A 25,573-nucleotide genomic window follows, 5' to 3' on the forward strand; every position below is an offset into this window, starting at 1 on the left:
TTTATTTCGGACTGTCGTTTGTTTGTTTCGTCAAAAGATTCACGCAATAGTAACAAGAGGCGGTGCAGTCCAAAAATTAGGTCGCGATTTTACCAGCATGTCGGATATATCCGGCGTTCGGCTCCGCGAGTGTTCATATGGATGACGGATATATCCGTCGTTCGGAGCGAAAGGGTTAAAGACGTTAGTGTGTACATTGCGCATCGCTTCAATATCCAAACGTTGCACTAAGAGCATTCTAATTGTATTTCCATTTGTAACGTTACTACCTTACTTAGAACAGTTTAGAAGTAACAAAATTATCCCTTATATGCAATTGTGGTACAGTAGAAGCTCGATTAAACGGTTCGCGACTATCCGGAGTCTCGATCATTCGGAGTCTCGATTATCTGGTGTCTTTTGTTTACTAACACCATACGCTCATATCCTCTTTTCGAACTCGTATTTACGCTTAAGCTTCAACCTTTAGTGTTGAACCGTGCCCTTCAATATTTGAAGCAACAGAACTATGCGTCAAAGGGAAGTTTATCGATGGTAAAAAAAAGTTATTACGATAAAGCACTCACGAAAGCACAAAATGAGTAAAAACAAACATTCGGTTTAGTTTTGGTTCGATTTGGTTTAGGGAAATATATTTTATAAGAATAAAGGGTACACATTTGGCATAAAAAATGTATGCCAGATCCTCGATTTATCCGGGCTTAACCCGAGAAAGATAACCTACGTCGCAGAGGCGCCTGCGAAGACTGTTGATTTTTGTTAATTTTTCATAGAGGTCTAGTGATTTAAGTTTAAAATTACTTAAAATATAAAAAAATATAATATAAATGCATTTTATTTTGACAATAATGCCAAACCTTTAAAATGACTAGATTAACTTAAATAAATATCCATTGTTAGCATAAAATTGACGCCTTAGAAAAGCATGCGCCTCTAAAGCGTATGGTTATCTTTTACGTACGTTGTCATATGGTTATCTTTCTAGGGATAAGTCGGTTAATCGAGTTCCTACTGTATTAATGGCAAATTTGATACGAATTACAGTAAATTCTCCCTGATTGACGCTCAGATTGAGCACAAAGATGGACAATTAGGGGAGAGGAGACACGATTATTTGAGTCCTGCGGCACGTTTTCGCAGTTACCGATTGCCAGCAGCTCCTCTACCCCCAAATTGACTATTTCTGTGTACAATCCGAGCGTGAATTAGGGAGAATGTACTGTAGTCGAACAAATTGCTATCGGGCCGTTGCTATTGGCTCTGCATCTACATAGAACTAAAAAGGGTTAACTCTTGAACATTAACCCCCGGCTCAGGTAATATTAGTAAATCTATCGACTTTATAAAAACAAGTGACGTTTAATCGATATTATACAAGCTTTCCTGATTTCTTTTTAACACTAAACGCACCGGTCAAATTACCGTTGAAGTTACAACGATGCTCCTAATGGAAGATGATAAGCTAAGTTTCTTTGCATAAACGTATATTATTTTCCAAAACTTTACAAAATGTAAATAAATGCAATCTGACAATTTTTGTAAGATGAGACGCACGTTACAAAATTTGATTTTACCGCTCGGTACGTTTAGTGTTAAGTCTTTGCAGTCGAATGGCAACTCTGGTGCGTTGCTAAAAATTATCAGATCCATAATCTAAAAAGATTGGTATGCACCTATGGCATTCATAACACCCATGAAATAGTGTATTTTTCTTTTAATTTCATTTCAAGGAGCATCTTTGCCAACAAACGATAGCACAGTAATAGACTCTCTTGTCTGAACGTTTATTTCCGGAATATTCTGATATCAAGACATTTTATTATCTAAAAATTTCGTTCGAGCTCTCTACTAGGTGATAAAATGTACCTGAATAATACAATGCTTAAATAATTGAACGTGTTTGGATACCGGAATATTATAAAAATTAATGATCGAACAAGGGGATGTCTACTGTATCCTCTTTTTGTATTTAGCACTGTAGAGCTACAATTGGCACAGAAATGCAACGGAATCAAATTGATATAAATTCTGCCTCTTGAATGAAGAAGAATATAATAATAAGCATAATCCTGAATTAGGCGTGCTCCTATTATAAGTGCTTTCAACGTCTGGAAGATCTTTTATCTGTGAAACTATATTTTTTGACAGATTCTTTACCCTCCCCCGTCCTCCATTTCTACGATTAAATCGTACAGCGACATTTCACCGCGTTTCATCGATATTTCTACGAATGTTAAAGAAATTCAACAAGGCACGCAACTATGAACAGCGGCTTACCATGACGGATACTCATAGGGCTCTTAGGGCTTCTCGGATGTTCTGACGGCGCTTCATTCTGCGGTTGCTGGTGCTGATGCTGGTGTTCGTCCGAAGTAGTAATCGACGTTGCTCCGTTCATGGTGTATCGATACGCATTCCCTGTTATGGGATCAATGTACTGTAACATGTTTCATCCGCAAGCGTTACTGCGCGACAATAAACGATTACCATGAAAGCTACCAAACGCGGATCTCTGATTCTAGAACAATTCCCAGCGTGAAAATCATGATCTTCCAACAGAAAGTAGTAGTACCACTGCCGTACGTACCATACTCACAACAACTCGGCGTCAAACAGTACACGACCAATTACCAAGAGACCATAGACCGAGGCTCTCACGGTACCAACTACGATCCCCGAATTGTTTTTACTCTAGCTAGGTATCGTCCTAAGCGACCGGCGTCATCAATAAATCACCGTGAAGGTCTCACCTGGTTGCCAAAAGCTCCGGAAAGCTCACTTGTCTATCACTCGCGCACACCACCGGTCCGTGATCACTGTGCCCAAAGGTTCTCACACTTTTCTCCCGTCGCGTCGAATCGGGGGTTACTCTATGCTGTCGTCGAGGCTGTCCACTACGTTCACATCGGCCGTGCGTGCATAGTCCGCGGCAACTGTCGGCGGCACCGAGGTGGTCGAGGTCGACGGAGCTGGACCCGTCACCCCAGCCGGTAGCTGCGATCGCGAACAGGGTGGCCCAACGGCGACGGATGACGTCTCGGAGTCGGTGTCTCGGCGAGAGATCGACATTAGCTCCCGACGCGAATATCGTCCCCGTGCCGCTGAGGTCGACGTCGTTGGCGGCTGCAGTGGTGTCTCGACGCCGGGCGTCCCGCGAGCAACCAGCCACCGATTGGTCCGCTGGCACTTTTGAAGGCGGGATCAGGAGGCAACGCCGGAAAAACAACAAAAACGACGAGCGGGAGGATTTAACCTATAGCCGGCACGTTTGACGCGGCGCTTCGCCGACGACGCTCGTCGCGGCGCCTGCGCGCACCCCTCCGCGTCGCCTGACGCCTGGTCGACGACGCTTCGACCCCCACCCTCTCGCGGCGTCGTCACGAGACGACGCCTACCTTCACCCACTGAACGTCGTGCAATTGTTGATCGTTGGTTACGTGGTAGTGAAACTCTGGCTCGCCTTCTCTTTTCCTCTTCCCCGGCCCGCCGCGTTTCTTTCCCCGTTTCAACCACCCCGTCGCGCGACCCTCCACCCACCGCTGCCAGATTCGAGCCGGGAACGCTCGGGGCTACCGGAATCAGATGCACCGGCGCGCCGGCGAAATGCTTCTCGAGGATCCGAACGCGGTAGATTAATTTATTGCTAGGCTGCCTTTGCAACTGAGGGGAGGGGGAGGGCTTTAATCGATACAGTTTTCGAAACGTGCAGGCTGCGAACGTACCGGTTTTTGTCGTTTTCTGTAGAGGGTGGAATCCCTGAATCCGCAAGTGATTTTACCTTCGCCGCTTGTGCCGAGCGAAGCGCGAGCTAACGGAAAATGCGTTAACAGTAGCTAAAATGCTCGATGATTATGTCGGAGGTGCAACGATGTCGCCGGGGCGGCACAGACGTCCGGCGAAGGTTGGAAGCTGGGCTAGAGGTGCGGGCATCGTCTTGTATCCCCGCGGTCTCGTCAAAGGGTCCGGATTTGAAAAGACTAGTTAACGGAGCAATTAATCGTTCGATCGAACTTTCGATTCCTGAAGTGTTCCCCTGGACAAATCGAGCGAAATCCACTGGCAGCGAGGTTTAGCGGTGAAGTTACAGTGGCCTAGGTAATAGCTGCGGGGGTGGCAGCCTACGTGGTAGTGGTAAATTCAGCCGGAGGGATTGCCAAGTCCGCCATACTGGATTCCCGTCGCCGAACGACCCTGTGGTTTTCCGGTAATCGTTGCCAGGGATGCAGACAGAGGCATCCTCGGGCCCCCACCAGCCGGCGAGCGGCTCGAGGCCACGCCCCGGAGCTCCATGGCGGACCAATGACGCCGAGACGTCGCGACGCTGCCGTCCACCAATAGGATTACCCTCTGATACGGTCTTTCGCTTGTCAATGACTGCTGCACGACCACCCTCGCTAGCTCTCGCTGGGGTGCTTTTCAATTTCGGGCCTGCACCCTCATAAACGCAGCCAACCACCCGTCCACCCACCCCAACACACTTCGATAGGTCGCCACTAACACAGACGAACCCGCGGAGGCTACGATCGACGGTGTCGGCTGCCAGGGGCGGATGCACGAGGGGCAATCGAGTGCTCGCGGATGTTTTTTGCCACCGCGGGAAGGTCCTTCAGGAACTTGACATATCGAAGTATGAATATACCTCGTGGTTGATGAAACGAGCGTCGATCTGCTACCACTCGTAGAAAATTGTCGATCGTGATGCTATGTACGAACGACTCGGAAGCCGATCGGTGTTAGCACGCGTTTGTTTGAAAATTAGTTACTATATTTTCATCGTAGGATCCTTTGATCGATGAAGCAATATAGTCAATTTCTTAAATATAAATGATAGATTTATAGCATGGAATGACTGAACAAAATTGTTAGAAGGGAATTATTTCTTTTAGAGAAATAAGCATTGACATTTTGCTTTTGTTCCTCTTCTGGTTAAGTTCATTTCTATGCCATCTTGTAATGCAAATTGTACTTTCTATAAATTTGTAGCATTGATATTTTTTTTACAGCGAATTTGGAAAGTTCTTGTTTATATCAATTTTAAATCTAATAGTAATAATACGATATATTAATAATATAAGTATAATAATATAATAACATGAGTAGCGTGTCCATATAATTGTTGATAGAATTATTTAAATGTTTAGGAAAATTAGAAATATAGTATCGTACGTGTATTAGACAAATATGATGAAAGAGTTCGCGCTGTTTAATAATGACGTTAACGCTAAACCTACCGGAGCAGTCGGATGACCAGTTTTTAAACCTTGAGCAAAATTTTTTAATTCAATGTTTTCACTTTGATGCATGTTTTTGTCGTTTTACAAAATATAAAATAGGGTATTGTACGATATTATGCGAATATTATACAGATATTTAAGCACTAGAATGCCTTTTGTTGCTAAGGTGTTGGATTTTGGTGACTCTGGTTTCGCAGTACTGGATAAGAATTAGCACATACCGATCAGTCGATAATGATTGTTGTTGTTTTCTCAAAACGCTTGAAGATGATCGAACCGTTTCTTAGTGTCTTGATCTTTTTCACACATATTTAACATTAATAATAATAACATTAATATTAATATTAGTAACATTATTTTCCATAGACCCTAATTTAACATGGAAAAATTTCAATTAACAATCAGAAAATTGATAGTCAAATAACAATATTTATATTCTAAGCCGTCCCAGTGTTAATTACTTCGTACAAAGAAAAGAGGAAACTCATTGTAGGTCGACAGTCATTTTATTACCTACTAATCAATAAAATTTATAAAAATGGATAACAAAGGAGTAGGAGACGTTATCATGACTTAATCACAAAGAAGAAACACTCATTTTCACTTATTGTTAGTGGATCTTTTCTGCAGTACTTATCCTCGTACTTGCGCGAAAAGAATACAAAAATGAATATCGAGTTTGCTCATTCTATATTTATAAACAAAACAAACGTATTTATTTTTAGCAAACATTTTCTGTCCCTCTAGTTACTTGACGAATCCGAAAATCGTTCTCATCCGCCAAACTCAGTCGGAAGTTCAGCTTCGAAAAAGTACAAGTACTATCAACTTTAAGATAGAGCATATCATTTTGATTTTTCATTTCAAAATCATCATTAGAAAATTGCCGGTAGATAAAAAGCGTTAAACGACAATATCTCGAAAATGGAAACATGTGACATATGCGGCGTTCTTCCCTTCGACCACAGAGATACGAAAGCGTGCTTCGAAAACATTTGTTAAAAATCGAGTTCAGGGCGAGGTGTTATTATTAACACGTTCCGTGCCACGTGTACCATCGATGGTACACGCTTGCACGTTTACTTAGTGAACTGAACAAATTGTTTACAAGAAATTTAGAACCGAAGAATCAATTTCCACCGCAAGAATGGGCGTTGATAAGTTTTTGTCACGTTGTTACGTGTACGAGAATGAATAATTGCACGTAATACATCAAGTTTTAGTAAAATATCAAAGTGTGAAGATTCGAGTAAAAAAAGCTCGGCACGGAACGTGTTAAATTGGCGTGCCGCATTTTTCGAAAACACACCGGCATCGGGTTTTATCGAGCAATCGTCCGTCCATGCCAGGACCACCGGTGAACACGGTCTATCAGTCATCCACCGAGACGCGGAGGAGGACTCACGTGCAGATGAATACTACGGAAGGTACACGCATGTTTATGAATATATCTGCCAAGTGAATGGTATAGAAACACCGACGAACTGTGTGAGTGTGCCTATGTGTGTACATGTGTACGGGGTTGGGAGCGGAGCTTGTACGTGGAGATGCGCAACCGGCGATCTTACCTGTGTGTACGTAGACGTGTGCATAAATGGATGCAACCATCCATCCACTGATTAAAACGAGCAGAAACACATAGAGGAGATGAATAAATACAGACGTACGCCGTGGTATAAATGAAGGCACACCGAACGTGGACGCGCGGAATGAATAACCGCCTATCAAAAACACTATTCTTGTGCACGCGGGAAAAATGTGTAGACGACAGTCGGTTTCCCTGCTCCGTCGAACTGTTTGTTTAGCGATTTCGCACTTGCGTAGAGGCTACACCGATTAAAATGTTGTTTCTTTTACAATGGCGTATTCGTAGCGTGCTGGTAAATATAATACAGCTGTGTTTAACACGTTTAATATCAAAGTAGTTAATTAATAGAACCGAGATGCTAGGAAATTACAATTTTGTCACGGTGAATGGTATTGTAAATCTTTAGCATTTTACGCATCCGAATCGAGTTCATTTTATTCGAATTTATTACGATACAAAGAAATTTTGAAAACTAGTCAGAAAATTAGTGTCACTCATATGTGACCGACGTGGCACTCAACGCGTGTTAAATAAGTTATTTTGATCAATTATTTTTGTTTCTAATAGATTCGCGGGATATATCAGAACATTTCTCATTTCAAATTACAGTAAATTGTCCTTTAGTTTTTAAACAAAAGAGGACAATTTGGGAAGAGGAGATACGATTATTCGACCATCGCGGTTTGTTATATATATATATATCGAAAGAATATTAAGCTGTAAGTAGAGGAAAGATCATAAGTATGCCCATCCTAAAGTTAATAGTTAGCCAGTGAACAACAAACAACAAGGTTCATCATAAGTGTATACTTTTCTATTTGAAACTGTATATTCTTTTGATCTACGATAAGAAACATAAATCTTTCCATTTGAAAAAAAAAGGGAAGTTGGCCTTGAAATTTCGAAACTACACTATGTACAAAAAAGTGAATACAACGTCTCACTAATCCCGTTAAAATTCAATAACTTTCATATTTAACAATCTTTAATTAAATGCACAATTTCGAAGTTATTTAAGTTGTATGACTCACTCTGTATTGTATAATATGTATGTATGTTTAAATATATATATATATATATATATATATATATATATATATATCACACACACATAAGTGACTATTATACGCTACATTTAAGTTATCATGACAATTTATTATTCACTAACTCGTAAATCTAAATTGTACGAATCAATCTATAACTGTTAGACACAGTCGAAATAAATTGGAACAACAAACAAGAATTCAATATTTAACTATTTTTTACAGTACTGATGCATAGTGATAAAATAATATCGCGTCAAACAAATTTCCTTTTTCTTGATCTATTGATACAAATATTCTGGAGAAACAATGTATCGATAATGTCTCGTGATTACGTGATCATAATAGTATTCGTTTAAAAGTAAATTGATCTGATACAGTCCCTGATATTAGAAAAATTGTACACAAGAGAAAATATTTATATAATATTATAAAACATTAATATATTTATCAGCGTAACGTAATCACATCGAAAGTGCTGAAATAATACTGAACACCGTTGAAAAGCTTCCTTGCAGGATAATATTTTATTTACACAATTTGATTACACAATCCAAGGAACAGTGCGATGTATACTGTGTTCACAATCTAGTAAATTACGTATAATATTTTTGTCCCATTATACAACAAACCGTTTAATCGTTGGCATCCTATAAATAAGATAACTAATTAAAATATACAACAGCAGAGTAAATAATTGCTACAATGTATTTTAGAATCTAGTAAACATGATTTCTTTCAGATAATAAAAGATTACTTCTTTAAACACAAGACACACCTATTAAAAATTATTTACAGCGTGTCAAGCAAGAGAGTACTCAGGCATCTCATAAAACGCAATAATATTTTTCAAAATGAACCAAACGATTTGAATTCGTTTGAGATATAAGATTCAAAGTTTACCAGACAATAAGAACAAATTTGTTGCAAAAATTTCCATTGCTTGGAATGGCAAACAATGATTACAAAATTAGCTTCCTCAACTTTTTATACAATAAAATTTGTAAATCGTGGTAACTTCTATGCATGCTGAAAAATGCATCGAAATCGTTGCCAAGCGTCTCCAGTTACCCCGCCCTTAATTCTGTGTTCCAACTGCAGAGTAATAAAATAAAGTATGTTCGTCGTGTGGGTCCTGTTGGACCCTGACTACGTCGTACGGTCCTATTTCGTCGATTTCAATGAAATCTTTAACATGCATATAACTTAACGAAGCCTTTTAACCGCATTGTTTACATTGTTTGTTCTACGCTCAGATAAAACAGATAAAAACAAAGAAGACACAATTTTCCTATTTCTTTTATTGCTCCGACCAGATGCAAGTTCTGCAGAAATTTGGTTAGTCATTGTCTAATAAACTGCTCCTTCCGACATCTCTCAAAAAAAAAAAAAATTGTAATCATTCGGTCCAATTTTAGAGACGCTATTTTAAGCTGTGCTAATTGTAATTAAAAAGCGTTCGAATATACTTTCGCGGCCCACTACTACTTATCGAGAAATAACACTCGAGCTCGTGTCTAATTTCTGTAGGAACCTGTCGACAGCTTCGCACGCGACCTCGAAGACGGAAACCGGATCAGCTTCGCCGTCGATCTGTACCAAACAGTCTTTATAGTGTTTCACGATCGGCCGTGTCCTCGTATGGAACTCCTTCAGTTGGCTCTTAATGTCTTCGTAGTTCATCACCACGACTTCCCTGGTGGTAATCGATCTGCCCATTATGCGATCGCTCAGCACGGAATCCCGCACGTCCAGGTACAGGACGAGATGGGGCGGCCGCACGAACCTGTCGAACAATATGCTTTGCTCCTTCCGCCTCGGAAAACCGCTCACGACCACGCCGTGCTTGTTCAGCCGATTGTTCAGTATCTTGGTGATCATTAATTCGACCAGTATGTCGGTCGGAACCAGTTGACCTTGCGACATCAAACGCGCTAATCTGAAAGCTCTCTCCGTTCGCGTCGATATCTCCTCACGGATCAGGTCGGCCGTCACGATGTGCAGGAAATCGTAGTGTTCCGCCAATTTCATACCCAGTGTTCCTGCAACGATCGGCGCTGTCAGCGGAATCGAAATGGAATAAAAAATACAAGGAATTCTCGATGAATCGACACGACTCGTACCGTTGCCGGGTAAATGACCAGTTTTGACCATTTCTGTCCTACAATATTATTCAAATTATGAATATACTTTCACCTGAAGCGGTTCTTTTTTATTCACCCAAATGCGTGTTGAACCTAGCATGTTCAAAGGAGGATCGAAATATGCCCGCAGAATTTTGAACAGGTGTCTTTGTTCTAGCAATGTTCCTTTGTAAGTAATGCATTATTTAGCAGTATTGTATAAATAATTATATCTCGAATAGAAAAAATAATATCACATGGATACGAACCTCCCTTAAACCTTCTAGTATCTTACGCGGCCTAGGGTTAATATAAAAATTGCAAGATATCTACATAAGTTCAATGTTGTAATTTTTATAAGGCAACGCGTACGAGTATTAGTGTTAACTTGCAACAAAAAGTTGATCAGAATGCAATGTTCGAAGTATATAGCTGTATACAGAGGATGTCCCAAAAATGTCTCGCAATCCGAAAATGCAATCCGCGACTTTGTTTACATACGACTAGCATGCGTCATTCAAATATACTATTTACCCGGAAAATAATAAATGTATATAAAGGGTAAATAACTCGGAAAGGGGTGATTCTTGAGGTCATTTGAAGTAACTTTGTCTCCAGCAAAAATGCAATCCGCGGCTTCGTTTATGATTTATTAATGAAAAACAGTGACCAATGAGAGGCGTGGTCAGCTGTGCGAGGCGACCGACCCAATGAATGGACCTGGGCTTCGACCGCTCGTTCGCTCGGTCGCCTTGCGCCAGACGAGCTCGCCTCTTATTGGTCACTGTTTTTCGTTAATAACTCGTAAACAAAGCCGCGGATTGCATTTTTGCTGCAGACAAAGTTGCTTCAAATGACCTCTGGAATCTCCTTCACCTCTTCAGGAATCATATCTCTTTCCGGTTGTTAATTTAATTATGGGACACCATGTATATTCGAATCGTTGGCAGGTGATCTGGGAAAATATTTCGAGTGCAAAGAGTTAATTGGAGCTCGTTTGTACAAAATATAATGTAATATAATATATCATTCAAAAATGATGCGAATTGCAAACAAAATATTTCTGAATAGAGGCAACTGAAGGGGAGATCCAATGGTAGAAATGGTAGTATGTGTATAGTATAATGAGGTAGCATGAGTAAAACAAGGCGTAATTACAAGTTTGGATAAGAAGAATTGCTGAAAGGAATTGAAACACCGAGGAGAACAATAAAATGCATTACATTACATACAAAATATTAAATAAACTAATTCCAAAAAATTCTATAACTAATTTTAAGTTAAAAAATAATGCTGGTACAGTGGTGCACAGTTAAATTTATACAAAATTCGTACGGTTAAATTCTAAGCATATTATCGATTGCTTAATAATTAATTCTATTGCAGATTAATTAATTGAACTCATTTTAATCGGAAGAATCTCAGCTATCTATTGATAATTCAATTATAAAGGTAAGGTGACAATAACGAAAAGTGAAATTTTCTTTATAGCAGGTTTATTTTTTTATGGTCACGATGCCACTTTAACACTAAATGTATCAACATCTGTCAAATCACGCATTTTACATTTTTTATGTTACAATGATTGAAATCATAAAGCTGCTCTCATCGAAAATTGTTAGATATACCGTATATTCTCCCCAATTGTCCATCAAGTTGTAAACAAAAATGGACAATTTGGGAGAAAGAGATACGATTATTCGAGCCTTGCGCCTCATTTTTATAGTTGTTAACAATCGGCGCCTGTGAAAATGAGACACGAAGTTTGAATAATAGCATCTTCTCTTCCCAAATTGTCCATTTTTGTTTACAAGCTGAAGGGCAATTAGGGAGAATTTACTATACATATTTCTTTCTTCGGGGTTACACTATTATAAAAATTGAGAAAAATCGAAATAAGTTCGATCTCTTATATAGTACTCATTGCCATGCCATGCTCGAGTAAGTTCTTGGAAGGACATGTCATCCAGTATATTTACATGCTGGCTCCTGACTCGACGTAAATTTAATCGTGCACTTACTGTACAAGGTTATGTAATGTTGCCAAAAAGAATGCAAAATATTATGAAATTTTAGTAACTTTTTCCAGCACCCGGTCCACCAATGATAAAGACGATTGGAAAGTTTTTTAAAAGCTCAGCATGTACGTTAACTGCGCTGGGCCTTGGAATAGGAATGGGCTTAAACATACAGTTGCCCATCGAACCGATTGTTATCCGATATCCTTTTAATCTTGGTGCCCCACTTCTCTTTTGCTACCAAAAACGAAATACATTCAACTATGCTCCTCTTCTTGAAACCACATCTCGTGCATCGTGAAGTACTGTCCTTATTCGAAAAAATATAACGTGTGAAAATATTGATCTGCACTTTTGTATAAATGCCTTATGTGTAACTTGGTAGCAATGAAGTGTGCAACGTTTAATATTTTGTAAAGGCTGACATGTAATTGTAATGCGTTAAAAATAGAGTTTTCATGTTTTCTGTGATAGGAAAATAAAATGAATTAAAACCATACACGTTTCACATTTACATACTTATATATGTTTATGGTTATGATTATACTGTGGATCTTTATGTAAAATAAACATTGTGTGTTTGGCTCTATTGCAACAAGCTGAAGCAGAATAGAAATCGATTTCATTCCTTAATATGCTTATAAGATGAAAACAATGCGACAATATCTTTAAATTCTTTTAATGTTTTTGTTGTTTTATATTTTTTTTTCTAGATGTTTTCTAGATGTGATAAACTTTAATAGATGTTTGCGGAAAAGTAAGTGAATTTATGTGTACAAAATTTTCAGAATGTTTATAAAATACTGCAAGTGAAATATTCTTATTGTTTAAATAAAAGATTTGCTACAACACTCCGTACGTATACTGTAGTACTATATAGCATATACTATTTAACCAGACATTAATTGTAAAGTATGTTTCTTAAAGATATCTTTTAGTGAAGAAATTTTTATTTAATTTTGTGGTTAATTCTTTCATACAATTATTTGATATTATATATATATATATGTTTTCATAATTTATTGTCGAGTCTTTTCCACAGATCCGAGGATTGAATAATTATATCAAATTAAATACATTTTGTTTCTACAAAGCTTCAATTGAAGCTAGATTCCTACATTATTATTCGTGGTTAAACGACTTCGTAATACCAATCGTTGGTACAATATCATCCTATATCGAGGTATAGGACACAGACTTACGATCCTAGGTCTGCGCCTCTGGTTTCTAGCAATGTCGATATTTCAGAACGTATTTCACGAAACCCCATATGGTGTCCTCTAACGCATCGTCTATGGTGACAGCTCGTTTGTGCTATTACCATGTATCGTTCGCAACATTATCGACACAATGTAGAAACACCGTCTAGGTTAACAAAGTTGTGAACCAGGTATGCCTAGGATCACTTATAGTTTAATTTATCAGTTTTCTGTTTCAATATATTCTTTAAATTACTACTTCTAGAAGCGTTAGCTTTTCAAAAGACCTTAAACGAAATATATGAAAATTTTAACGGATTGTCAGAAACTAGTTAAAGCTAGAAACCAGTTAAATAACAATATTTATAATGTAGGTCTAAATGGGGATTCAAGTCCCGTCATTTAAAATTAAATGAAATTCGACTGTTTTTGATGTAACGATTGATATACTATATTGAAACTTAACAATAGCAACTAAGGATTTTCAAATATTGGGTACTTTATATAATATACGAAAATGTATAGAAATATTTTTTTTATAATCAGCTTATACGTCGACTAAAAATCAATTGAAATTAATTAAAATGGTTATCAATGCCTAGACTTGTGACATATCTTGAAAGCCAATCGAAACTTGCGATTTAGACTTCGCCGTTTTTATAGTAGCTATGTTCACATTGGTCATGCAATGAGACAACATAACAATTAAGATTCTCCAACCTCTCATGAAAGTACCTAGGCATCTCCAAAAAGTATTTTGGATATTTCTAAAAAAAGATAAGTGAGCAATTAAAGAGCAATTTTTTAAGCTATGTTTCATTAATATTGGTTAATATGGTGAGCCAACTTCACACTAGTAGGTGATACCTCCTCTTAACAAAATGAGGACTTCATGCTCTGTCCCTCTATTCCTATTTCTTAGTCTGTGGTCAGTATAGTTAAAAGTTTATATGTCCACCACCACTACCTACCTACTCATAGCTTTTCAAACGTGCGGAGAGTACATATCGATTCAAGCGTCATAAAGCAACCGTCACTTTTGCACAAGCGTTTTATCAGTTACGTTTTATTTGTATAAAATAATCATTTATATATTACAATCAACATGGAAACCACTATTGTGCACTTGGAACAAAGTGTAAGTAATCCCAAATAACTTCTAATTTGAAATTTTATTTGCTCTCTGCATTTGGTCAGATTATAAATGATGAATTTTATATTAAAATAGTTTACAAATACCAAATGATCAAGTGTCTCCTTACTGTGAATAATTTCAAATATTTTTATAGTTTTTTTAAATCGACAGGTTAAACAAGTTGTTGGAAAATTGGATATGATCGCGTGGAAAATTGACACTTTTGAGAAGCAATTTGAAAACTCAGATAGAGAGGTATGCTTTATTTAAAATAATGTTCATAAGTGAATTGCGAATTATAAAATGTATTAAAATATATAAATATTACTATGGAAATGAACCACAAAAATTGTGAAGAAATATTCTGTGACTTTTTAAATTACAAACAGTTTTATATTCTAACAATTCGAATTTAACTTGAATTGGTTTTATTTTTAACAATGACAAAATTATATCAATCGTGTTTATATCAAATTTCTTTTTTATATACATGTATCCAATTTAAATTCATAGTTATGTTTCCATGTTTTATATATTCTTTAATAGTTAATACTAAAATAATTACGATTACTAGTCACAGTAATCATTTATGAAATGATCAAAATGTAATTCATAATTTTCTTAATTAACATTTATAAAAAAACTTTTTCTTATAATGCTATTGCAATTGAAATTTATTCAAGTTTTAATTATGGTTATAATTTTCTATTTTACTTACTTATTTTATTGGTGCATTCAATAATTTTTAATATTAGAATTATTCAAATAGATATCATGAATGAATAAATCTACATACTATCCATTTATTGGATTCATTCATTTTTTCAACTCTCTATTTTTCTCTGACTTTGTTATTCAAAATTATTTATTCAACTAGTGTAAAATATTATAATTTAATGTTTTTATTATGTCTCAGATCAACAATTATATTTTGTCTTTACGTTGCTGTTTATTTTGTACTTTTAACAGATCTCTGCGCTTCGTCTCTTAAGGTCAGTTCATCAAGTTACAAAAGATTATGAGAATCTTCATCGAGAAATATTGGAGCTACAACAATTACAAAAACAACTTTCAGTTTCACTTAAAACACAGTTGTCCCAAGTTGTTTGGCATTTTAATTTGCTACGTAACAAGATTGTGGAGCAACACGAAAATCCAAAGTTAAAATAAGATTAGAATACTTAGCAAATCTTTGTCTTATTTTATTAACTATTTTATACTGTAATATATTTTCATAAACTGCCTTTAAATTCTTTAAAAATTAATTTATTGGTTTAAACAAAATTTCGAGTATTAATAATAAATGCAATAGCACATACTTATTGTTTGTAGAGTTACGTGAAACATTTTTCAAAAGACGTTTTTGATATTGTAACGTTAGGAAGGATTACTTGTGAAAGGACTGCACCATGATTTGGACTACGAATTTATTTAAAATCGAAAATGGTCAATGTGTTACAAGAATCTCTGATAGTTAGAGTCAGAATGGAGAGCTAATTGCTAATTTTCAATGTATTTATACGTATCTCCGGAAAAAGTAACGCCTTTTCTGGTAACCCTTTTCGGGTAGAGACTTTTCCTTATGCTACCGATATATTCGGCGGGGGAAAAGGACTTCATGTTGCTGATTTTTGGTGACGCTAATTTTCGGACTGTCCCAGACTACGCTAATCGCGCGGCCGCACAGCTCTGCAACAGTACACGGCTAGCGATGAAGAATAATAAATAAAGTTATCTTTCCAGGCTTGCAAAGGTCAAGAAAGGTTTTCTGACCCAATCCCTGATATCTGTAAGTGGACAGTTCTAATGGTTACTATGGTCGCTAACCATGTACTGTTACGACATTAATGAAGAAAAAAAGTAAAATTTGTTCATTAATGAAAATATTAACTTTCTTAATTTTTAATCTTAGTACATTTGCATATAACATGTATACATGGTCAACATATTATTAACACTAGAACTATCAAGCAGTAAAAGTGCTTGGAAAACTGCATTCATTCAGACTTTGCATGAATTTTAGTGTAATATATACTGGAATAAATGAAGATATTTAATATCTTTTTACAAAAACATCTGTATAATTTTAATAACAGTAAAATGGAAACTGTAACCAGTCATTTTGACCGGTCTGGTAGTTCTAATGTTAATTTTGTTTGGATATTTTTATTTCTGTCTTAGAGTCTCACTAAACAATTATAATAATTGCAATATTTTAATTTGTATACACATAAAAATTAAAAATTTATGTAATTTATGCACATAGGCCTTATTTATTATTTAGCAGCAATTATATATTCTAATGATTATTCATATCTTTTAGAGAGTATAAATTTCTAAATTAAATTCTAAAATATAGAAATCCTCTGAAAATCTTACAACATTTTGTCAGAGAGACTTCCACTTATTGAGGGCCACTTATCATCAGACAATTACTGCTATTTATCGTAGAACTCATCTCATATATATTATATGTATTTTATAATATGAAAGAATAAGATTCTAGTATGAAAAACATATAGAAAATGAGTTTTTTATATGCATATATAAAAAGAGGTAAAATAAAAATCTGTTTACATTCATAACTATGAATCAAATAGTATAAATGTATACTATAATTGCTATCCCAAGAAATTAAGTTTGTATTTCGTTGTACAGTTAAAATGCACATGCTTTCGTCGTTATAAAAGCAAAAGAATTAACGATTTTCATTTATTAGAATATAAATAGTAATATACCAAGTATGGAAATTTTGAGATAACTTTTATAATTATGGACAACAGGTATTTATGCAATCAATTAGGGTAGTATTATAAAATAAAAAATATTTCTGTTTTCAACTTTCATGTCTCTAACATAGCCACTCAGTAAGTTGCTGATTGTCTAATCCCAAGTCTTAAGATTTTAGTGGCTCAAAATTAAAGATCTTCAAGGGACTACTATACATTATATGTGATTTACTGTCATTGTTATATTTTACTTTTAAGTATGATTGTTTGTTTTAAAATAGTATGGGATCAACAGGTACTATTGACAAGTAACTTATTTGACTTCCTCAGTGAGTGCGATATTGGGGCCAATCTATATGCTTATATATCCTCACAAAATGAGAGAACCAGTAAGGTTTGAAGGTATTACTGTTCTGTTTAAAAATGTTAATTTTTAAGTAATGCTATATGCGAATAGTGGAAGTAAAATCGTTACTTACAAGTTATATCATTTTATATTGTTCATGTAAAAATAAGTACAATATAACTCTTTATAACAGGGATTTTTTTGGAAATTTAAGGATATTTTCTATATGAATTATAGTTGCAACTATAAATAATAACATTATTTTGTTTATCTCTTTAAAAATCTAATTATTTGTCTGTAAGAGAGTATTTTTAACTTATACTTCTACACATTGAGCATTTGTGAATACTTGAACATTTTTTCTTTTGAATGTATAAAGTGTTTAGTATTCCTTAATTTATGTAAACTATGTGATAATAGTGCCAAAGTTAATATAAAATTTTGTTTTCATGTATTACATAATATAGTATTTGAGAGTTATATGTATGTATGTGACACATATATGCTGAATGGCAGCAAAATAATATTTATATTTTAAAGAATGTTCAATCAAATTTTATTATTATAATCTCAGAAATGTAATTACTGCTGAACATGTTGTAAATCACTAGTAATTCCATCATTTCTATAAATAATCAAAAAATCTCAATAATATTATCTTATGTAAAATGTAGCAAAGTTTAACACTTCTTTTCATCTTCTTCACTCTTTTCTATTCAAAACAACCATTATACATATGGTTACAATATGCCAATATGAAACTGTGCTCTAGTGGTTCTAATGATTCTTGACTTGATTGCATCATACATTTTAAACTATGCATGTTTGTGACATATTCTTTACAAGTGACAAATTAAATTCTTGTACCGTTATATTTTAGTTTTTAAGTATTTGCTTAAAGTAAATGAAATTTATAGTATGTATGTACGTGTATAGTGTAGTAAAAAGGGGAAATGTATTTTACAACACAAGAGTAATGATAAAAATGTGCAGAGCTTAGGCTTGCATAAATTAGGATATGGAGAATAACATTGCCTTAAGACACAGGTGTGCGTTTAATGAGCTACATAAGCTATGTTGAAGTTAAGTATAGTCAAAAGATTCTGTTACATAGTAATATGAAAAACGTGTTTTTCCAGTTACATCGATTGGTCAATTACGTAATACTTATTTGTTACATATATTGAGAAGTTAAATTCATATCTTATTATTTTAAACTTCATGTAATTTTCAATTTCCAAATAGATATCTAAAATATATTTTAAAAATTGTCCTCTATATATATAATTTAATATATTCATATTATATATTCTATTTTTTCGTTTCTTGTTCACTATTGTTGCTTAACTGAAAACAAGGAACTATGTAAATGTTTTTATAACATTAGCTTGAATGGAGTAACTAAGTTTTATTTTTAGATTATTAGATATCCTCTTCAACCTCAAAATTCAATCACTTATTAAATGTAGACACTCTTTGCAAAAAGATCCCTCTAAAAGTCAATACTAATAATTTGGGAAAAAGAATATTTGTGATACTCAGTGACTCACACGTTCATTAGGGCTAATTTATATTTCAGTTAACCAGTCATGTGTCTTATTAAAATCAGACAAAGAAACTTCAGTTTTTGTGTAAAGAATGGTAACTGGAAATATAAATCAGTTCCTAAATTGATCTCTAGCCTTTACCTAAGCAATTAGACTTGATCTATACAAAATTGCATTCATACATATACGTGTAATCATATTATAACGGCGTCAATCACAGTCACATGCTTTTACATAAATATTTAAATTATTTACATAAGCGTGCTCTGTGCTTTATCATAGCAGCTGCATTATTATGAACTATGTCAAACATTGAAGCCACTGAATACTTCTTCTAATGTCGAGAGGACAATTGCAGCTATGAAGTTTTTGAGCTTTCTGACGGTATTTATGGTGGCTTCTGTCAATTATAAGTTGATTTCCCTGCTTTCAAGCTAGAACCAGATTTAATAAGATTAAAGAACTAATTTTGTTTCTCTTTTACCAATCGATAGCAGTATATACAGAGATCACACTTTTAAGACCCAGTGTAGACGATCAGTTTATCTAAAAATGTGGACAAAATTCATACATTTTTTAGTACACGTTATTCATTACAAATAGATAAATTTAATAATTAAATAGTTGTTATTAATATGTAATTTTCATGCAGTGTTTTCTTGTTACGAGTTTGTATGATTTAGATTCAGACAAGTAGGGTGTGTTTAAATGCACGTGGCTGTGATGGGCGATAAATAGTTTAATGCACGTGAAAAATGATTTTAGAATAGATGTAATATATAAGTTAAGAGAAAAATGGTCTGGAACACATTTTTAACGTGCCAAAATGCTTTGGTCAATTATTATCATACACCATTTAGTTTGTTCAACGCTGATTTTATAACGTCGGCGTTTACATGTAGCTTACATATCATATCCTCACGTTTTTCGAGAGTCTGTTCCGCATTTTACCCGCGATAATCCGAAAGGCCTCGGTGATCCTTCATTTCAAATCAAACAAAATCAAATGTTGTTATTGTGCGGGGAATTCTTTATTAAAAACGTGGTACAGCTTCTATGAAAATATTTTAGTGAACATTCTTTTAAGTGAATATTTTATAATTTTGTCATTGATAGATGCAACAACATTCCATCTATAATAATTGAATTCTTTTTTTAGTAAGTTATGAACAATTCTCAAAGAACGATTCAAGGTAAGAAAATTAATAAAAAGTGTAATAGACGATTCTAAGAAATGGTTATTTTTCGAAATGTTACTGCGACTGAGTTTGTTACTGTCATTTTTGAAATATCTAGGGCTGTGATTCAAGTGCGAATTTAAAATTGAGTTCCGGATTTAATGAAGATCCTCGCACATTTCTTGCGTTTCTCTCTAAAACTGTTAACAAAGTAAATCTTTAATGCATGTTTCACACTTAGATGAAAAGGATAAGCGTCACGTATCGATTAACTATCTTGTACAAGTTCTTCATTGTTTACATGTTGTTCCGATACAGGTATTGGTGGAACACTTGAACAGTTCGAAAAATTTATGAATGTTTTGCGAATAGCAATAATTTCGTTGGAACATTTAGACAAGTATTACGCAATGTAAGAAACGAACCAAATGTTACAAATCGATGAACCGCTTAACTATTGTATGATACACGATTGCTCAATCCTTCGGTGTATGTTAAACAAAATTGTAACACGACAAGGAAATTGTATCTTCTTAAACATTTATCACACTATTATATAATAAATTGTTAACACCGTAGCAAAACATCAACGAGAAGTTTATTCTTGTCTCGTGTAATTTGTCTCCTTTTCATATGATGTGTTCTAAGCTTTTCGTAATACAGGGTGTTAGTAAACAGCGTTTCTCCTGTGAATGGTGAGTGTACGAAAAAACGCGAAAGAAATTGACACAAACAGGAAAAATTAAGAGAAAGATTTATTATTTTTCGTAATCAAGTTGAGAAACGATGTTTGTCGTTTTCTTCATTTTGGTTTCTTCAATGTCACTTTACGTCTATGCAAAGGGTAAATGATCCCATAGTTAGATTGAGTTTTTATTACTGCTGTATTCGTCATCGTTTTGATAACGTTTTTCCATTTAACGAACAACTTTTTGATTTCATTTTTGGAACGATTTTTGGAGTGTCGAATTAAAACGCTTTTAATCCTTTGATGTCAAAGATTAAAAGATGGAAGCATCCGTCGATAAGTAAAAAGAGTTTTGACACGATGTGGAAAATGAATTTCGTTAATATTCGTTACTCGATATTCTTTAAATGAAAAATATTGCTCTAAATCTTGCAAGTATACATTTCAGACTAACGGGGGGAGTTTCTATAAAAATATCACGAAAACAAACATCTTTCGTGACCCTTAACATCCTGTCTAGTACAAAGCGTCTTTCATTAGAGAAAACAGTCTCCCTTTTTCGAACCACTGCGACTGGTTATACAACAATTCCGGAAAACTAGACACAGTAATGTCTCTCGTCCTGGCGTAATTTCAGTCTGTCATCACTGACGCCGTGATATGTTACAGCCCCTGTAACTTATCGATTCTCTCGCTACGCGTCGCGGCTCCTTTGACTCAAATTCCCGGAAGACAATTCCTAATACAACGACATAACTTTTTAATTTTAACATTTTAATACTGATTTTTTTTTAACATATTGCTGTGATAATTTTCTGGTTAAAGTGAGACCGAATCTGATATAGTTTCGACAGATATTTCTGATTACAATGAAATCAAACACGATATAATTTTGATTATTGTACATTTATTTACTTAATACTTTATGTGCAATTCATTTGACTCTACTATCGCTGCGATTATATAAGTAAAATACATTATTATACATTATTATTATATATTATATTATATATATATTATATATTATATATTATATATTATATATTATATATATATATTATATATTATTATATATTAATAATAACTGTACATTGAAAAGCTGTATTGACGTGCATAAAAAATTAAAAATGTAAAATTTTCATGTATAAAATATTAGAAATAAAAGAGTTGTGCCATCGGTGCCCCAATAAAGTGAAATCGAAAATGTTTTCAAGCTAGACCGAAGAAAAGAGCTGGAATGAAAAGAAAGGAAGCTTGTCTGCAGACAATGGAATTTCGTTGAGACATCCAAGAAAAGTGCAACGACCCGGGGGCCGTGTCATCCGCAAATCAAGTGGATCCGCCGTATCGATTAGAAATTTGCGAGAAATCGTGCAGGCAGGACCAGTCACCGAGACGATCTACAATTTCCTTTTTCACAGTGTTTGCGTTGCACACTGGAGAACTAGACACTTTCCGCTCAATTTCTATCGCGCGTCCTGCGAAAGTACAGCTTCACGGAAGTGTCGATGAATCTATTCGACGTTAAGAGCTGCGTATTCGCGTTGCATCGATGGCAATCAAATTGCTTCGTTCGCGAAACAAGTACACGTTTTATCCACATCAAACTTACTCGAGCGATCTAATTGTAACAGTTTACATTATGATCTCCTACATTTCAAGTATTTCTCATTCGGATTTAAAAAATAATAATATAGCTACGGATATAAAGCTAAACTGTAGAAAATAAAAATTGTTTGCGCTAATTATAAGATACATGATCGACAACATGGATCAACTAGTTTTTGTCATGAATGCATAAAATCCGCAGTCTAATAATCACATGATAAGTCGAAGGTAGTCGAACAGTGCCAAAGTGGCACTGTTTGAGATGATTTTGTTTGAAGCATACCTTTTCTTAATGTGTCAGAATTCTAATGGAAACAGGGATTAAGGATCGTAGGAATATTTAGAATAATTTCTTTCTACTTTCAAATGTAACGAGTCAGTAAAAAGATAATTTTCCATGGTTTATAGAATTCTGTAACGACATCTCAAATGGTTCAGATGGTTCGCATAACAAGGTAAGCATCGATTAAATGGATTTTGGCTCAAATAGACTGAAGCAGTCTGAAAACTTTTGGCTCAAGCGGTCCTTTTTCTTGTAAGAAATCGCAAAGTGTGATTCATCGATAGTGTCAATTTAAAAGAACGTCGATTAGTCTGTTTCCACTTACAGTTGTAAATATAGTTGAGGGAAGAATTTTCAATGGGACGCTTTATATGCACGTGTCAAACTATATTACATCGTACAAAGTCATATTTTTCACTTGCATTAATTAAAAGACCTCGTACATTACAAATTAAAGCAAAGTTTACGGGCGAACTTAAATTTTGATACGTTAAAAAGCCGCGCAGCCGTGCGCGCGAATGAAATTTCACGATCTACGGGAACGTCAATGCCCCCTTTTTTGCGGCATGACAATAAATTTTCTGCTCAATTTGCGGCCAATTGTCACGAGAAAGTATGACCATCATCCGATTTACCGTTGGCAGGCAAAACAGACATTCTGTATGCTGTCAGCTCCGTAAAGCGTGATCTTACGACCGTTCATAATTCTTCGTCGTCTAATTAAGCATCTCAATTTAATAACAACGGAGACACACAGTTACACCAGAAGCTATTTGGCCGAAGTTCCGGGTAAAAGTTGCCATAAAGACGGCAATTACTCGTAATGAAGCGGTAAAATGAAATGTAGATTGTTATGTCACTTCTCATGTGTTTCGTTCGACTTGCTTTCAGAAAGCGTATTTTTTTTTCATTTTAGAAATTTCTATTCGAGTCGAAAAAATTGGGATGAATTTTTAATAAGACCTCTACGAGTTCTTGTCGAGTTAAAGGTCCTAGTCGATTAAGATGGTAAAAAAAGATTGCCGTTCGATAGCTGACCAAGAAAAATACATCTGTGCAAAATTTCAATCTTATTGGATAGATGATCGATGTCAAATTGATATTAAATTAGATTACGCGCTAAAACGGAGGATATTTTTGTTTTCGAGAAATCTTTAATTTCCGAGTTTTTTTTGGTTTTCCATTTTCGACTACGACAGCTTGCAACCGAAAAATCTGAATATGCGGCTTGACATTACCTTGACGTTGAAATAAGCCTCATTTGTTTTCATCTTTCAAAATTTTGAAAGCCTCCGAAAAAGAAGAACGGGCGGAAAAGCGCGCAATCTAATTTACACAGTGTTTGATTTTAAGGACAATTTTGACCATCTTAATTGACTAGGCCTTTTCAATTAGATGTTTTCATTGTCGCAGAGCAAGCACAAGTCCTTCAATTTAATCAAAATTATCGAATTCTTGATTTGTCTAATATCTAAAAATCTTCTGAATCATTCCAGAATTAGAAAAGAATGACAATATTCTTGATAATGTTTCATTTTCTGAGCTATCATAATCTGTGCGCTGTATTATCGAATACGTTTAACACGTTCAAAGTTCACCAAGTAGTTATTATAATTATTATCTTAATTATAAAATTAATCGTTTCATATTTTGGAAAGACTAGTGTAAACAACGAACTTAAAAGTAGCCTAACCGAGGCCACTGCATTTATATTTACCACGTTTCTCCTTCTTCAACTTCACACTTTCTGCCCTTACACTTGAACACATCTATAGAGACTATAGTGAACTATACAGATTATAGTTCACTCTCCCAGCTGATTCTTATTCGGGTTTAACGAACTTGCTGCACCGATCGCTCTATCAATAGCCATGCAAGCGTTCTCATAACAATTAGTTAAAGTTTACAAACATCTATGTGCCTTGTGTAAGTTAAATTATGGTATATTATGATTATTATAAATATAATTTGTGTTGAATGAAATGAAACTATACTTTTGTCAAACCTACAATTTGTAAGTTTAATAAAGAATACAATTTTTAGATTTAATAAAAGGAATACAGTTCCATTTCATTCTTTATTATTTATAATTATTTTACTTATTAATAACAATGAATTTTACACGAGTTTCACTGTACTTTATTGAATACCAAATACTTGGTAATAACTGTTGTTTACAATGAATTCATTTATGACGAGAAGCAGCGAGCTGCTGGATTGCAAGCCGCAATCTAGATTCAAATTAAATTGAAGGACACGTTACGTATTTACATAAACTTGATGATGGCATTTCTGCTTCATCATTGGCAGCACATACGTAAGAGCACATGTTATATTTCGCATAGCATTAAATGCTCCATTTAATTAATTATTGGAATTAGTAAATAAATGTTATATTCGTGTAATACGTTATAAATATGTAATGCACAGGGTGCCCCAAAATTATGGTATTTCCGGGAAATGTGGGGTTCCTAAGATCATTTGAAGTAACTTTCTCCTTTACAAAAATGTTCTCCGAGGCATCGTTAACGAGTTATTAACGGAAAACACTGACCAATAAGAAGCGAGCTCGACTAGCGCGAGGCGGCCCAGCCAACCAGCGCGCGAAGCCCAGTTCCGTTCATTGGCTCGCCCGCCACGCGGCAGCCGAGCTCGCCTCTCATTGGTCACCGTTTTTCGTTAATAACTCGTTAACGGTGCCTCGGAGAACATTTTTGTAAAGGAAAAAGTTGCTCCAAATGACCCGAGGAACCCGCCACTTTCGGATGGCGAGACATTTTTGGGGCACCCTAATATAAGAGACAACAAACGCATTATTTCAGCAGCGGTTATCAAAAATTCCATATGAAATCTT

General features: G+C 35.1%; 3 protein-coding genes across 6 annotated transcripts in view; 1 reads left to right on the forward strand and 2 right to left on the reverse strand.

Annotated features, from left to right (window-relative positions):
- LOC117227609 (photoreceptor-specific nuclear receptor) overlaps nt 1-3,188 on the reverse strand; it is a 56,870-nt gene extending 53,682 nt beyond the window's left edge. Inside the window, exons 1-2 of one of the 4 annotated variants that reach the window (XM_033483012.2) lie at nt 2,751-3,188; nt 2,278-2,418 (exon numbers count right to left, since the gene is read on the reverse strand). In XM_033483012.2, the coding sequence (XP_033338903.1) occupies nt 2,278-2,398 (121 nt within the window). In that variant the 5' untranslated portion in view covers nt 2,399-2,418; nt 2,751-3,188. The other 3 variants (XM_033483022.2, XM_033483046.2, XM_033483037.2) reach the window with 3 other exon arrangements.
- Nucleotides 3,189-9,353: 6,165 nt separating this feature from the next.
- LOC117227592 (adenylate kinase isoenzyme 1-like) lies at nt 9,354-10,019 on the reverse strand. Its single transcript, XM_033482987.2, has 2 exons — nt 9,989-10,019; nt 9,354-9,922 (listed from the first exon to the last, which is right to left on the reverse strand). The coding sequence occupies exons 1-2, from the start codon at nt 10,017-10,019 to the stop codon at nt 9,354-9,356; spliced, it is 600 nt and encodes a 199-aa protein (XP_033338878.2).
- A 4,147-nt stretch (nt 10,020-14,166) lies between these two features.
- LOC117227627 (uncharacterized) lies at nt 14,167-20,730 on the forward strand. The gene is made up of 3 exons (XM_033483055.2): nt 14,167-14,343; nt 14,512-14,595; nt 15,310-20,730. The coding sequence occupies exons 1-3, from the start codon at nt 14,311-14,313 to the stop codon at nt 15,508-15,510; spliced, it is 318 nt and encodes a 105-aa protein (XP_033338946.1). The 5' UTR covers nt 14,167-14,310; the 3' UTR covers nt 15,511-20,730.
- The last annotated feature ends 4,843 nt before the right edge of the window (nt 20,731-25,573 follow it).

This window comes from Megalopta genalis, chromosome 16, assembly GCF_051020955.1.
Source record: "Megalopta genalis isolate 19385.01 chromosome 16, iyMegGena1_principal, whole genome shotgun sequence".
Classification (NCBI taxonomy): domain Eukaryota; kingdom Metazoa; phylum Arthropoda; class Insecta; order Hymenoptera; family Halictidae; genus Megalopta; species Megalopta genalis.

What these genes read in the sequence shown, in the direction of transcription:
- LOC117227592 (XM_033482987.2), bottom strand. Translation starts at nt 10,019, where the DNA reads ATGGTCAAAACTGGTCATTTACCCGGCAACG. An exon ending in TGGTCATTTACCCGGCAACG is followed by an intron (nt 9,923 to 9,988) that starts GTACGAGTCGTG and finishes TTCCGCTGACAG; the next exon opens with CGCCGATCGTTGCAGGAACA.
- LOC117227627 (XM_033483055.2), top strand. Translation starts at nt 14,311, where the DNA reads ATGGAAACCACTATTGTGCACTTGGAACAAAGT. An exon ending in TTGTGCACTTGGAACAAAGT is followed by an intron (nt 14,344 to 14,511) that starts GTAAGTAATCCC and finishes TTAAATCGACAG; the next exon opens with GTTAAACAAGTTGTTGGAAA. An exon ending in TTGAAAACTCAGATAGAGAG is followed by an intron (nt 14,596 to 15,309) that starts GTATGCTTTATT and finishes TACTTTTAACAG; the next exon opens with ATCTCTGCGCTTCGTCTCTT.